Here is a 16,248-nt window from a genome sequence, read left to right on the forward strand (position 1 = left end):
ATCGAAAAGTCAATATCGCGTGTGACCGCCATTTGCATTGACACATGCAGTTCAACGTTTCCTCACTGAGTCAATAAGCGTCCGAATAGAGTTCTTGAGGATGGATGTGATGCTGGGCCAGATACTGCATGGAAACTCTTGTTGTGTGTGCCCGTGCATTGTCCTGTTGAAAAGTATGGACATCTTGGTGGTGATTGAAGACAGATACGATGTGATTCTGAAGAATCTGCTCACCGTAATAAAGGGCATTAACTCTCCCTTGGCAGACATGAAGGCAGTCCTGTGATTGTAATTTGTTCCACCCCAGACCATGACACTTTCACCACCATAACATCTGTCTGAACCACACACTCATCAGCATAACGTTCACCACGTCTACGCCAAACACGTAGTCGGCCGTCAGCATTACGTAGATGAAGACGTGACTCGTCAGTGACTACCACACCATGCCATTGTTGTAACCTTTACTGAAAATGCTTGCTAGCCCATTGTATACGCTCATTACGGTGTCTGTCAGTCAGAATTGGTCAAACGTAAGGACGTCGAGCATGGAGCCCTATAGCGTTTAGACGGCGTCGCATGGAGTCAGCGCTGATGACCCCCACGTCAACCTTGAACTAGTGCAGCAGTCCTGGCAGTCGGCAGTGTTCAATCCCTGATATGGACAAGGTCAATATGGCGATCCTGATGGAGCGTCGTAACACGTTGTTGCCAAGGTCATTGAAGGTCACGGGTGCTGCCTGTCTACTGATGCCGTCTATGAAGCCTAACGATGTTGGAGTGGCCAAGTCCAAGTTGTCGAGCAATATCCCTGCTGCTGGTGCCAACCTGAATCATGCCTAGTGCACGTTCTCTTTCGTGAGGTGTTAACCTCGGCATCTCTGTCCTCGTTTCACAATCGTTAGTGAAGCAATGAGAATCGGTTCTCATACACCTGCTTTAAATGTCACAGTCAGTATGATTTCAGAATGAAATTCGCGCTTTTTTCATGGCGTGGCTGCATGTTGATGCATTTTGGAATTAAGAGTCATACTGTGGACAGGAATTTGTTTCTAAAGCATTTTTTCAACTGGACATGCCCTTCGACTTCATGTGAGTTATATTCATTGGTCATTGTCATGCTGAAATCCATCTTGATGAAAATATGGACAATTTTAGACTGGTGCGTTTTCAATGATGTTCAGTATATGTCTGGTCCACATTCAACTATTTACAGACCACAACCTGAGAGCTGGAATGTCTGTACAGTTGAGCATCAAAGATTCAACAAAGAACCGTAAGTGACAAAAGGAAATCAACATAATTAACCGAGGAGGTGTAATCGAAAGAAGCGGGCGTAAGAATGCTAGATTACATGACATGATAAAAGACGTTTTTGTAATACTCCATGTATTACCAGCGAGTGTTAATAATGACATTAAGATCCTTGTTTCACGAACAGCAGGGGTCATTACTGATTTTCACTGTTTACTTCAAATAGTTTTAGGGGAGGTGGAGTAGCCTAGTGGTTAAGGCGTTCGCTCGTTACGACGAAGACCCGGGTATGATTTCCATCATGGGTAGATTGTGTGAAGCAATTTCTCGTGTCCCCCCGTCGCGATGTAGCTGGAATATTACTAAAAGCAGCGTAAACCATACCCATTCACACTCACATACTTTTCATAACTAGTTTTCCCTATAACGCCCAGTAGAATCTGTTTCGGCAGGTGACCGAGATTAGCTGTTCTCTGTTGTTGACGTCTTACATATTTGAAGGAAAACTGTTTTGTATGGATAGTCAACTTCTTTATTGCAATGAGTGCGACGTTTCGGTGTAGGTACTAACACCGTTATCAAGCAAGCGATACAACAACTGAAGCAAGGAGAATACATACATAGCTGTATAGTGAGTATATACAATTAACAAGGTTGATGTACATTGGATATTTGATAAGTGATTACAGCAGAGGAGGTTGATGTACAGAGTGATTGATTGTGATTAGAGTTGAGTTTATACAATTGATGAGTTGACGTACAATAGTTGTGATACAAGCACAAAGGAGGGAGCATGGAAGCCAGATGGACAAAAGGAGTAGGGAAGGATTACTGGTGGTGGTCTTTGATTAGGTGGTGATAGGCTGACGAGATGAAATAACCTTGATCTCGATTCATGGTAGGGTTGTGGCGTTGAATGTTTATGGCTTCAAGGATGGTCACGCCAACCCTGACCATGCCATCCTATGGAACAACATCGATATCCTAGAAATCAACCGACAAGACTACAAAATTAGGAAACTCCTTGAAGCCATAAACATCCAACGCCACAACCCCACGATGAATCGAGATCAAGGTTATTTCATCTCGTCAGCCTATCACCACCTAATCAAAGACCACCACCAGTAATCCTTCCCTACTCCCTTTGTCCATCTGGCTTCCATGCTCCCTCCTTTGTGCTTGTATCACAACTATTGTACGTCAACTCATCAATTGTATAAACTCAACTCTAATCACAATCAATCACTCTGTACATCAACCTCCTCTGCTGTAATCACTTATCAAATATCCAATGTACATCAACCTTGTTAATTGTATATACTCACTATACAGCTATGTATATATTCTCCTTGCTTCAGTTGTTGTATCACTTGCTTGATAACGGTGTTAGTACCTACACCGAAACGTCGCACTCATTGCAATAAAGAAGTTGACTATCCATACAAATCAGTTTTCCTTCATCTTCACAACTTCTAAAATGCCTCTCAAAGAAAGTCTTCTATATTTGTTTGTGATTGTGACTTAGAGGTCTGCCTATTAGTACAACCCAGAATATGTAGAGAAATCATGGAAAATGACAAAAATATATTTGAAAGGTTGGTGGACCCTCTTGTTGAAATATCCACATGGTAGTAAGACATAAATTCCATCAGGGCATGTGCTTATAAAGGCTCGGTGAATAATGTTTGATATACCCGCTTACTGTCTCGCGGACACCGGGTGTCATCACTGATTGGCCCATACATATACTTGTCACCACTATTTTACATTTACACCAAAGGAATCTGTTGTGGCAAATAATCAAGAATATTCTCTGGCCTTGGCCTCCTTTTCTCACATATTGATGTACATACACACACTGAGGGTAGATCAGACAATACTCAACGATTGATAAGCACACAATGAATTTACCTTTCCATCACCAATTGGGGCAGTGGGTAGCCCAGTGGTTAAAGCGTTCACTCGTCACGCCAAATGTCCGGGTTCGGTTCCCCACATTGGTACAATGTGTGAAGCCCATTTCTGGTGTCCCCCGCCGTGATGTTGCTGAATATTGCTAAAAGCGGCGTAAAGCCCGAGTCACTCACCCCGGAATTTGCCGGAATATGAAATGAGAAGCATCTCTTTACACCTAGACAACAATGCATTAAACTATATCACCTCCGTCTTAAAAATCAATATTAATATACAATGCGCAAGGCCGCTTCTTTGTAATGAACTCCATGTCAACAGGGAGCTTTCTTAACACACGTTGAGAATAATTGTGTAACGCAACATTGCATGTTGAATTCCATCTTCAGGATATGTCGAACTGCACTAATGGGCGTTTTTGGCAATGACAGCTCTCTAAGACACAATGGGCTTTGTTCGGCACAGGAAATTCAAGATGCTTTAGAACGGCGTCTTCCCCTGAACAAACAACCCACAGTTGGTAGCAAATATGAATCGTGGCCATGAAATGATTTATTCTGATTAGGCTCATTTAAAATTCACATTGATGTGATGTGACGCAATGGTTTGTTTAACCTGCCATAGTTTCCAACCGGTTTGATATTGACATGTATGTATTCGTTCAGTTTATCATTCTGATCGCATTCTGATAAGCGTACTGGCGTTTGATACCTGACTCGGAATACAGTTTCCCTATGTTGCAGGTTAAACACTTCGATCTCCCAGTAAAAGTATTCATAATGATAAAGGTGAGTGTGAGTGAGTGGGTTTAGTTTTACGCCGCACTCAGCAATATTCCAGCTTTATGGCGGCAGTCTGTAAATAATCGAGTCTGGACCAGACAATCCAGTGATCAACAGCATGAGCATCGATCTACGCAATTGAGATACGATGACATGTGTCGACCAAGTCAGTGAGAATGACCACCCGATCCCGTTAGTTGCCTTTTACGACAAGCATGGATTGCTGAGGACCAATTCTTACCCGGATCTTCACGGGTCCAATAAAAGGATGATGATGATGAAGATGATGATGATGATGATGATGATGATGATGATGATGAACGACCACTGCACCGGGTTTATGTGTATTGTGTTGAGGAGAAGAGCAGCCTTCCTGACTCCTTCGCATGGATGAAGTTAGCTGGTCTGAAAAGTGAAACAGTAGCTTTGTCTGTGCTGGTCAGGGACAGTCATTTCCCTCTCAGTGATAGACCGTTACTGTGTGATTCTGCGTAAAAATGTAAATATAAAATGTCGACTGTGAAATGAATTTGATGAGTCAGTCCATTACCTTGGTAGAAACACAGTATCTTAGGCGACATGATGGCGTGACTCGGTCCTTTTGACTCAGAGCTCCGCCCACGGTACGACCCAGAATATGTAGAGAATTATAGAATTCTTCAGAATAGGCTTTTGTTTGGTTAACGCCGCACACTGCAATATTTATATTCCATCACGTGGCGATTAGAATAGACCTGTATAAAGCATTAGACGTATCCAAGCCAACAAACCTGACCTTGTTACTTTTATGAAATTCATGAAAGTATGTATATGTATATCATTGAACTTTCTGTCCCTTTTGGCACAAATGCCAGATGATGGCATATCAGGTAACATGCGGACCTCGCTTACGACATGTCACGCGTACATCCCAAGTGTCAAGTTGTCCGACTCCCCATAATAATTGGTGCCTTAGGTTTGCTACCTCCCAATCCTTTGATTGACGCACCAGGCGTTTGCTGCCAGGAACTTCGCCCTTCTGACAGTCAGAAGGATGCAGTGTTGGTGGGTCTGCACATTCTCCGATAATTTCTTAGTGGTTTGACTGGGCAGTGCTTCCTGGGTGAGGTACCATCCGTTGTCTGAGATACGGGTAAAGGGGACAATGACCCTGAACTGAAGAACTCTGAGAGCATTACCCGAACCTTCCTCTCTTCTTTCATTTTTTAATCTGTAGAAGATATTAATATTCCGCTCAATTGATCAGTCTAAATTAGATTTTCTTGTCCAGCTCCCTTGGGGTATACAACAAACTTATATATTATCCTCCCAGGTACCCATTCACTGCTGGTTGAACAGGGAACAATGACAGTTCCCGCAGGAGGACCCACAACTGTGACCGCTGATCACTGAACAAACTGTCCCGAGCCTTCTCTGAAGTCGTACCTTGTGTATCCACGTGTGTGGCCTTGTCATTGTCCAACCATGGCCAAAACATGATAAATTATAAATCAGGCTTCCGAATATTTCAGACACTGTCATACCTCATGAACTTCATACAACGTTTCAGATGGTGATTATGTCTTTAACCGTTACTGTATGTAGCAGGAAGGCGATGTGAGAACCTTGTGGTTTTACGTTTGTTCGTCACGCTGAAGACAATGGAACGATTTTCCGCATGTGTTCGATTTTAAACCATTTTCTGCTGTTCCCTTCATGATATTGCTGGAAATGGTTAAAAGGTGTAAAACCATTCGCATTGTGACATGTTTTACGATAGTTCTTATTTACACAATGTTACAGATTTGCACAACAGCTCCTGATGTTAACCAGACATAACTGATCCTAAAGTATTCATGAATAACTTATACATCAAGAACTAAGACTGGTTGTTTGTCTCTTGCTCAACGTCCAGCTATATGGCGGTAGTCTGTAAAGAGACGAGTTTAGACAAGACAACCAAGCAGTTGACGTCATGAGCATCGATCTACGTAATTGGGACACGCATCCAGCGAACCTGACTATCCGATCCCATCAGTCGACAGACAAACATGGGTTGCTTAAGACCATTTCTAACCCGGATCTTCATGGATATGGATAACTAAGATAAACATGGGTTAACTTTGATATACTGTGCTTGACCTTGATAAAAAGGCATCAACTTTGACTAACATTGCTGAACTTCGATAAACTTAATAAACAGAGTTTAAAGTGGTAAATAGACGATCATTTTAATAAAATGGGGTTAACGGGTTAACTTCGATAAGCAGGGGTTAACTTTGATTGCTGAGATCTTTTTAGGAGGTGGCATCTGTTTCTTCAGCCGCTGTTGACGTTGCTGGTTTCGCTTGTAGAAGTCATTGAAATTGGCAGCGATTATGGCAATGGGCATCGGAATGACAAGAATCCCGAGAAGAGAACAGGTCGACCCCACCAGGTAACCACACACCCCAGATGGAACATAGTCCCCATATCCTACCGTTGTCATAGTAACCACTGCCCACCAGATTGATATTGGTACGGTGTCGAAGTGATTGTTTTCAAATTCGCAGTAATATTGTATAGATCCAAACACTGTCGCGAATATCGTGAAGCAAAACCCCAACAGGATTAGTTCCGATTTGCTTCGGTTGATAGCCAAAAATATCACCTTCAATCCGGTAAATCGCTCCGAAAGTCGTAAAAAGCGGAAAAGCCGGAATATATAGAAACTTCGAAGTACAACATACAAAATGAACATGTCGTAGTTTTTGGCAACGAATCCATGTGTGAATCCCATCTCGGTGAGATACACACTCCATCCACCGGAAATCGTAACGATGTCGACCCATGTGAGGAATCTCTTCATGAACTTCCGTTTCCGTGCGCATGACAGGAAGTGAAGGATGAACTCCACGGTGAAGATACAGAGGCAAACAAGATCAATGGCGCTCAGGGCAGGGTACACCTTCGTAAACATCAACAGTTCGATCTTCAAATTATTTCCACTGAGGTTCTTTCGAACTGAGCTGTTGTATTCAGCACCCACGAGTGGCACACGGAATTCAACCATTGTTTCCAGACAATAGTTGATAGCAGACACAGCCACGAGGACCATAAAAACAGTGTTCCAGATCTGAAAATATAATTGGGAAAATATGTTAGGCAAGATAGCTTGTATATTGATTAAATCTCTTTGGACTTCCGTTGCCAGTCTAAGAAACGAGATAGTGCTGTAGCGATTGATCCATGTATCAATATTCCAGCAATATTCAAGCTATATGAATATAAATTATCGAGTATGGACCAGGCAATCCTGTGATCAACATCATGAGCATCGATCTACGCAACTGGAATACTATAGCATGCGTCAACCAAGTCAGCGAGCCTGCCCACCCGATCCTGTTAGTAGAAGAATAGGAATCGAGATATGCCAGCTATTGATACCATGACTAACGACCAGGGGAAGGTCGATTTACCTCTGAGGACCAATATTTCTGTCAGTGGGTTTGTTGGTCACACAGTTGTAATTTACTTGATTTCATTCATTGTGCGTGTCTGAACTGCAAAGTCCGGAGTGTACGGCATACTGGAAACTGGAAGATGTCACGGTGAAGTGGCCAAGGCAATCAATCTTTGACAGTCGGTGATCAGCAGACTATACCAACAAACCACAGCTGCCAATCGACCCCGTTCAGGTCGTCCCTGGTCCAGGAAAAGACGACGACTACTGGAGCTCGTGTAAAGGTCTACTAGCAGCTCATCTAAATGCCCACCGATCCATACATCTCGTCATATTACCAACAGACGTCAGTGGTGTACAAAACGTCGAAATTGTGGTAAACGTGTCATCGTTTCTGTTTCACCTTGTACTTCCTTGATAGGCGCAATCGTGTCTAGCAGCTTCGAATTTGAAACTAATATGTCGCTATATTGGAGCTAAACCAGCTCCATATTTTGCAAAAAACGGTCAAAGATCAGGATGTTGTATGTTGCAAGGCGTATTGGTCGACGTTTTGTCTTTCATGACAACACCCTATCAGTAATGAACCGAGGCCACAACCCAATGGAGATCATTAGAATCTATGTCAAAACGTCGCATATACAGAATAAAGAAGTTGTAAAAAAAAGTGTCCTCCTTCTTCATCTCCTCAACTTTTAGAATGCCAATTTCAGGAAATGTGTACATTTACTGAGTGAATCAGGAAATGTACACATTTCCTAAATATTCAAGGAAATTTACACATTTCCTGATTTGACACATTCACTGTAACATATATACTCGTGATATAGCCACAATTCTACAATCGACTTTTTTTTTAGGAGAGATTTCTTGGACGTGGAAAGGGTTTTGTCGCTTCCATTTTCAGAGTATTACGCAGAGGCTACATATATTCTTTCTACGAAGATTTTAAAACACTGTTAAATCAGGGTGACACCATCAAGGCCTCAGTAAATACTTTTAAATGCTTATAGTAGACCTGTGGATGACATTTCCAAAGATCTGCATCTCTTACAAAACTGATATCCTATGAAAGATACTTTCAATTATAAAAATATCAACAATTTAAAAGCTAGAGCAAGAATTATAGATCTGATACATGTTCTAGATTACTACAAAATGTTATCAAGTCCAACTATAGATTCAGACCATTCAATTATTGCTATGACACTATCTCTATCTGAAACACAAAGAGGAAAAGGTTTTTTGGAAATTCAATAACTCTTTATTGCAAGATCCAAAGTATGTACAACTAGTCAAGGAAACATTTAAAAACACTTTGAATAAATATTACTCCAAAACAGGAGACCAAAATTCAAAATACCAAATTAATTATCAACTTTTGTGGGAAATGATTCTTATGGAAATTAGAGGCTTAACAATGCACTATGCATCAGCAAAGGAAAAGGATAAGCGCAGAATCAATGACAAAGGGATCATTTCTTAGATCCAAAGCAAAATGGACAGAACAGGGAAAAAAACAAGTAGATGGTTTTTTAAATTTGGAATTTAGAATTTTTCTAAACAAGTCTATATCAGAAATTTAAAAAATTGATGCATCAAAAGTTAAAGATCAGGAAGAAATACTAAAGGAAACCCAAACCATTTATAAAAAAACAACAACTTTATAATAATAACAACTGCACACATATTAATCTTAATTTTTTGTTAAACTATCTTAAGAGGGCGAAATAACATATAAGGAAACACTAAAAGCACTGAAAAAAAATGAAAAACGGAAAAAATCCTGGACCAAATGGTTTAACCACAGATTTTTTTAAATTCTTTTGGATAGATTGAAATAAAGTCTTGATAAATTCTTTAAATTATGCATAATTCTTGATAAATTCTTTAAATTATGCATATCTAAATGAAAACCCATCAGTTACCCAGAAACAAGGATCAATTACATGCCTACCAAAAGAAAACAAACCGAAGCCATTTTAAAAAAAAATGGCGGCCAATTTCTCTCCTTAACACATCATATAAAATTGCATCAGCAGTTATAGCCAATAGAATGAAAAAGATTCTACCACTGATAATAAATGATGATAAAAAAAGTTTCGTACCAGGAAGATATATTGGTGAGGTCACTAGGCTACTATATGATCTAATGGAGTATACAGAATCTTATCAAATACCAGGACTATTAGTTCTAATTGATTTTGAAAAGGCTTTTGATTCAGTTGATAGAACTTTTATACTAAATGTGTTGAGATTCTTTCATTTCAGACCTAGTTTTCAGAAGTGGAAAAGAACTTTTTTTAATGATATGAAATCAAGTGTACTTGTAAATGGATTTGCTAGCACTTTTTTTCCTATAGCAGAGGTTGTCGTCAAGGAGATCCTGTATCACCATATATTTTTATCTTTTGTGCGGAATAATGGCTATACTTATCCGAAATAATAAAAATATGAAAGGCATTAAAAAGGAAATATTGAATATGTTCTTGCACAATTTGCTGACGATACTTCCCTACCTTTAGATAGCACTAAGAGTAGTCTACATTGTATATGCCTTGCTGAATACTATATCTTTTTTACAAGGTTTTCTGGACTGAAAATTAAGACAAGACAAGAACTTAGATTGGACCCAAAGTAACTTTAAGCTACAGGGTATTATATTTGATGTTAACCTTGAAAAAATGGTGAAATTGAATTAGGACAATAAGTTTAAAAAGATAGACAATGAAATGAAGTTATAGACAATAAGAACACTTACCCTAATCGGTAGAAATGTTATTTTGAAATCACTATTACTCTCAAAATTAAACCATCTATTTTCCTGAATTCCATCAACCCCAGATGAGATAAAAAATAAATTTCAACAAGCCTGCTTCAAATTTGTATGGAAAGACAAACCTGATAAAATTAAATGAGATGTATTTGCTATGCCACCTGAATATGGAGGAATCAGTGTCCAACTAATTAAGAATACCATTTATGCACAGAACATATCACGGATAAAGAGATTACATTCCAGTAGCTGCAAATGGAAAGCATTAGTTGAAAATTGTATACCTAACTACAGAAGACTTTGGTTAACTGATTCTGAATTTGTGGAAAAGCACATAAACCTTACATAAGAAATCCTTTTTTGGGAGATGTAATCTCTGCATGGAGATCATATTTACAAAAGCAATATAAGACATTAAACTCAAACGACATGTTAAACCAATCTATTTGGTTTAATCATATGTGTATCATAGGTAACGAGACAATTTTATAAATAATTGGTACAATGCAGGTATACACTTTATTTATGATCTAATGAATCCTACTACAGGGAAATTACTTATGAAGAACTACAAGAAATATATCAAGTCAAAACAAATATATTCAAATATTATAGTATCAAATCTTCCACAATTGCCGGCTTGAAGAGAAGATAAATCATTCTTCCCAAAACACTGCCATTTTTCCCAATACTATCATTCAATATATCCAAACTTAGTCTAAGGGTTAAAGGCTCCTAAACATTTTATCTTTCTTTACTTGACCCTAATAACAATAAGGCATATGCCCATAAAAAGTGGGAAAGAGTCTTTGAAACACAGTATGATAACACAATGCTACAAAACTGATATATGATGCCAAATCGATGTACAAAATGTAGTAATTTGAAACGGTTACAGATGAAGATATTATACGATATTATACCTAGAAACATTTTCATAAAATCAGTCTAAAAGACACTTCCATATGTACTTCTGTTCAAAAGAATTAGAAATAATTGTCCATCTATTCTGTAATTGTTCAAAAGATTTGGGACAGTTTGACCAGATGGATAATGACTGTAACTGAAGGCAACATCGACTTTACACCAGCAAACATCTTACTTGGATTTAAAGGGGAAAATAATAATTCTTTAAATGCAATATGTCTTGTTGTGAAAGAGATAATAAATACGCACAAAATAAAACAACAAGTTCCAAATTTCAAGCATGTAGTACGGGAGATATCAAAATATTATGAAATTACAAAATATAATGCTTACTCTACATGCAGTAACAGCGAGTTCTTTACCTTCTGGTCACCCTTCCACAACCTATTCACTGAGAATATTAGGTCAGAAAACATATTGTAAGTGTATTCAATCACTATTACCACTATTGGATACACAGAGATAAAGTATGCAAGCATATTCAAAGATATCTATTCACAGTATGATGGTGATTTGTGAAAGTATATTGAGTATATGTATATTGTGAATGTAGTCTACATATATTACACCGTGGAAATAAAGATGGTAAAAATAAATTTAAAAACTGATATCAGATGCAATTAAAAGTTTCAACTTGTACCATATATTCTCGTGGGTTTTAAGGCAAATAATTAACTTGACTTTCCATGTGTTTGTTACAAACGCCATTCGTATGATAGGATACGCTAATGTAATCATATTATACTTTGAATCGTACAATGGACATAACAAATATACCTAACATTATGATGATTGGTAAAGATTGATCACAGTGTTATTTACACTCATCAATCAATAATAAGGTTTTTTTATAACGAAGACAGATTGATAGACGTGTTAACGTACCACAGCAAGACACAAATGTATGTGCTATCTGACAACGAAGGACGTATCTTTGAAGATTTATTCGACAAATGAATCATTAGTCATTTATATTATTTATGTTCACAGACACTTATTATTATATTGCTGAAAACGGCGTAAAAAGCATGTTCACTCACTCAAACAAATAATTGTTTTCCAGAAAAAAGCATTTATTGAAACAAATGGGTATAGCTAACCGGACAATATAAACACACTTTCTACACAATATAATGTACGTGTAATACCAAACATTAGTTTCAATGTCAACTGAAAAAAATACGAATCCAGAGACTAGATACCCTGAAACCTCGTCTACAGCTCGATGTTTACGTGAAACGAAATAAATGTCACATCTAACGCATACCTCTTTATCCGGAAATCCGGTTTCCGGAACCGGGCAGTGAATTCTAATTACCAACAGTGAGAATTAGAAACCAATAGGCCCACTTAACTCACAACGACCACGCTTGATGATGTTCATGTTGCAATCCATCACGCGGCAGTCAACATGAAAGGGGGCGGGTAGCATGTCATCACAGTGGTATTTGGCTACCTGTATACCTGTTAATTGGGCTGTCAGGTGAGGTGAGATCTGAGTTGAGGTTTGTGATGAACATTAAAATGCTGTCTTCACAGTACATTATATCGTCAGGTTGCACCGGGGTAGCCTTATGGTTAAGCCATTCGCTCGTCTCAGATTCGACCCGGGTTCGATTCCCTTATGGGTACACGTGAAGCCGATTTCTGGTGTCGCCAACCGTGAATGTGTTGGAATATTGAACTTGCTCACTGTACCTTATGAACGAAATGGAATTTTGTGACAGCTCGGTAAAAGAAATGAATCTATTAGTATGAGAACACCAATCCTAACACTTGACTTGTTGAGCAATGGCTTGATGAAATACCTCGTATACTATCCGCGATTATCTGTCTGGTTTGTTTAGTTAGGTCTCGATCATCTATTAGTTTGTCTAGTCATGTCTGGAGTATTAGGCTGCCGTCATACAACTGAAATACTGACATTATATGGGATATTAGGCGCTCTCATGGGTTCCACTTAAGCGCCCCTCTGTGTTGATCTGTTTCTTTTTTTCCACTGTCAGAAGCCAGATTAAAACCAGATTAGAGTCCAACACCGCTGTGTCGAAGTTGAAAGCTACTGCGTAAAAACATCGAGTTATCCGTGCTTTGACACAACTTACACTGATGAGCAAGTAAGGAACACGCACAGGCCCAGCTTTTACTTCGAGACTACCGTCCTCGACACATCCCAGTTCTACACAGCGATATTTCACTAAGGTTTTTAACTCCAGGTATATCGATGACCTGGTATGATCGTTCAAACATATTCATACAGCCAATTCCCTTCCACTGATTTAAACAGTTGAACCAGAAATAAAAGAGTCCATTTGTTTCTTCTTAAAATCAATGCATGCAGATTCAGAGTGAAAAGAATAATTTCCACAAGACTGAAAGACAAGATGGGTCTTTCAATAGACCATTCTCCGTCCTTTGTCAGTAAACTTTGGCAGCACTAGCGTTTGATGTCAACAACATACAACTTGCATGCTCAGTGTCTACGGAGATATCAAAGACGTCATCTAAATTATTTCCCTACAAAGACGTCTTGCAATGCGTAGTCTGCTGCATCCCCCGGGAGGGAAACAATGGACAGACATTTCAAATGGGTACGAGCGAACAATACAAAATCAATTTGGAATATTATTCTTCATTGTTCCAAGTGGGTCAAATCCATTCGTATCACGATTTATCATATATTAGTATTCACAAACCCAATTGGATTTCCTGTGAGTACAATAGATCAATGTTGTCACACATTTCCGAAAGTTGGCATTGTTCCAGTTTACAAAACGTCCAACAACATCACTTTCATATGAAAACAACATTATGTGAACTGTCTAGACACAGAACTTGGCATTGTTTGTTTATCAAGTAATCTAAAATACAGATCCATGCCTTTGTCTGAAAATCATGACATTTTCCACGTACATACACTCGTGGAATGTCTGCACCATCTGAGGAAAAATCCGTTCCAGGTTAAGATTTAACAGGTGAAATGCTTGACGTAGTCATGACAAAATTAGGGGATAAAACCTTTAGACAAGAAAGAGACATCCCCATTGGCCCCAGCTGTGCCTCCCTCCTCGCGGATCTGTATTTCTATGCATATGAATCAAACTTTCTACTCGGTTTCGCAAAGTGAAAACAAGGTGATTTAGCCAAGAAGATAAACATAAGATTCGGATATATCAACAATATAATATTGTAAAAAAACAAACCCAATAGCCAATTCCCTTTCCCGATTTACCCATCCAAACTTGAAATTCGGTAGACATGCTCTTTTTACCAACATTCTAAGAGCGCCGAACGATTCTTGCTTATCATACAATCGAGATCGTACAATGGACTTTGTTTGTGATACAGTCAGACGACACATGCTTGTCATGCTGTAGAGATCGTACAATGGTCTTTATTTATGATACAGTCAGATTGTACATGCTCATCATGCAGTCAAGCTCGTACAATGGACTTTGTTTATGATACAGTCAGATTATGCATGCTTATCTTACAGTCGAGATCGTACAGTGGACTTTGTTTATGCACATGTGGGTATAGGTAGGTTCCTCAAGTGTTCAAACTGTGAAGATCGGGTTAGAATTGATCTTCAGTAACGTACCCATGCTTGTCGTAAAAGGCGACTAACGGGACAAGGTGGTCAGGCTCGCTGATTTGGTTGACACATGTCATCCCATTTGCGTAGATCACTGGATTGTCTGTTCCACACTCGATTATTTACAGACCGCCGCCATATAGCTGGAATATTGCTGAGTGTGGCGTTAAACAACAAACAAACAAAAAACAAGGGGCCAAATCTTACCCAGAATCCCAAGACAAATGTATAATGATCTTCCCACAAATCGAATGCGCATACTAAATCAATACACAAAGAACATTTTTAAAACTCTGAGGAAAATACTCCTAACAACAGCTAACCTTTGCAATCCTTGAATAATTTGGTTGGTCGAGGCATTTCCAAAGACTATCCCTGAATCTGCCACAAGGTGACTCTGTTTCCACGTTGGTAGACTTTTCAAAGTTAGCAGCCAAATCCTGGCAGATTTCCTCGCCCTGATCCACTTTGAACATAATGATCCAACAGCACTCGGAGATCTGAGTCTCAGGAATCTCCCAAAACTCCAGTTCCCGTCGTATGGCATTGCCGCATATGTTGGACGGAAGATGAAGTTCAGATGTCCTATACATATTCAGAATACAGCTGAACACGTTAGGGTCTCTGTCGAAAGAATACACATCACAAGTCCGGTCATAGTATGGACTCGACTGACTTATTTTACCCAGTTTGGTTTCAGGGAATCTTGACAAGACTTCAGTATATGTCGTAAAGGAAAACCCTCCGACGCACAGTGTAATACGTTGTTTTGTCATACCTTTTTCTGTCATGTTTTTTTCTGTAAATATAAAAAAGACGTAAAAAATAGAGAATAATCCGTCTCGATTGCCCTCCGAAACAGATTCCTCTGTACGTGAAGCAATGCGACCTGGTTGAGGGATGTGTCGTGATGTGAGTGATTCAACACGATCACCAGTAGTTGAGTTACTGGAGATACTGTGGGGTATTGATTCTATAGCGTGCACTGCGACCAGGTTGTCGCATTGGTTACGGGTATCGATCTGTCGACTATTCGTTGAACACACTTGTCTGTCAAGGATGTGTCGCTTAATTTAAAAGTTACTACAAGATCATCAATAATGACTAATTTGTCTGTTTCAGTCAACAAAATATGTTTGGAAGGGTAAGAAGTCAATGAGGTAGTTCTGTATGTTTGTTTCTATTAGGTCCGAAAGCAAATATTTTGGATGCTTGTGATACAACCAGATCAAACTGACTCAGTTTATTCATATTGATGTACGGTATAACGTTTCTATTTCCTCAATACAGCAGCAATTGTACATGTGTCTACACCAGAAATGGCATAGATATAATAGTTACCTGTACATTCTACACCTTGCAAGGCCCCTTGAACATCCGGGCTGGATTGATCTTCCGAAAACAATGCTTTTCTTTAAAGGCGATTAACGGGTGCTGGGAACTGGTATCATGTATCCTGTGCCAATCCCGTGTTTACACACTATAAAATTTGTTTAAGGATAAATAATTTATTAATTATTATATTTCTGATCCACAATTCAGTTTTCGTATCAATATATGTTCCCAGTATATTCGATGTGGA

General features: G+C 39.0%; 1 protein-coding gene across 1 annotated transcript; it reads right to left on the bottom strand.

Moving 5' to 3' along the window:
• Window positions 1–6,111: 6,111 nt before the first annotated feature.
• On the bottom strand, window positions 6,112–15,570 carry LOC124268904 (potassium voltage-gated channel protein Shaw-like). Its single transcript, XM_046703926.1, has 2 exons — window positions 14,990–15,570; window positions 6,112–7,041 (listed from the first exon to the last, which is right to left on the bottom strand). The coding sequence occupies exons 1-2, from the start codon at window positions 15,455–15,457 to the stop codon at window positions 6,172–6,174; spliced, it is 1,338 nt and encodes a 445-aa protein (XP_046559882.1). The 5' UTR covers window positions 15,458–15,570; the 3' UTR covers window positions 6,112–6,171.
• Window positions 15,571–16,248: the final 678 nt, after the last annotated feature.

The sequence above is a fragment of the Haliotis rubra genome, unplaced genomic scaffold (assembly GCF_003918875.1).
Source record: "Haliotis rubra isolate DU_JTF1 unplaced genomic scaffold, ASM391887v1 Scf101, whole genome shotgun sequence".
Classification (NCBI taxonomy): domain Eukaryota; kingdom Metazoa; phylum Mollusca; class Gastropoda; order Lepetellida; family Haliotidae; genus Haliotis; species Haliotis rubra.

Bases quoted from the DNA above. Each gene is read 5' to 3' on its own strand.
- LOC124268904 (XM_046703926.1), bottom strand. From the start codon at position 15,457: ATGACAGAAAAAGGTATGACAAAACAACGTATTACACTGTGCGTCGGA. The intron at 7,042-14,989 runs GTTAGCTGTTGT...TTATATTTTCAG, and splicing joins ATTATTCAAGGATTGCAAAG to ATCTGGAACACTGTTTTTAT.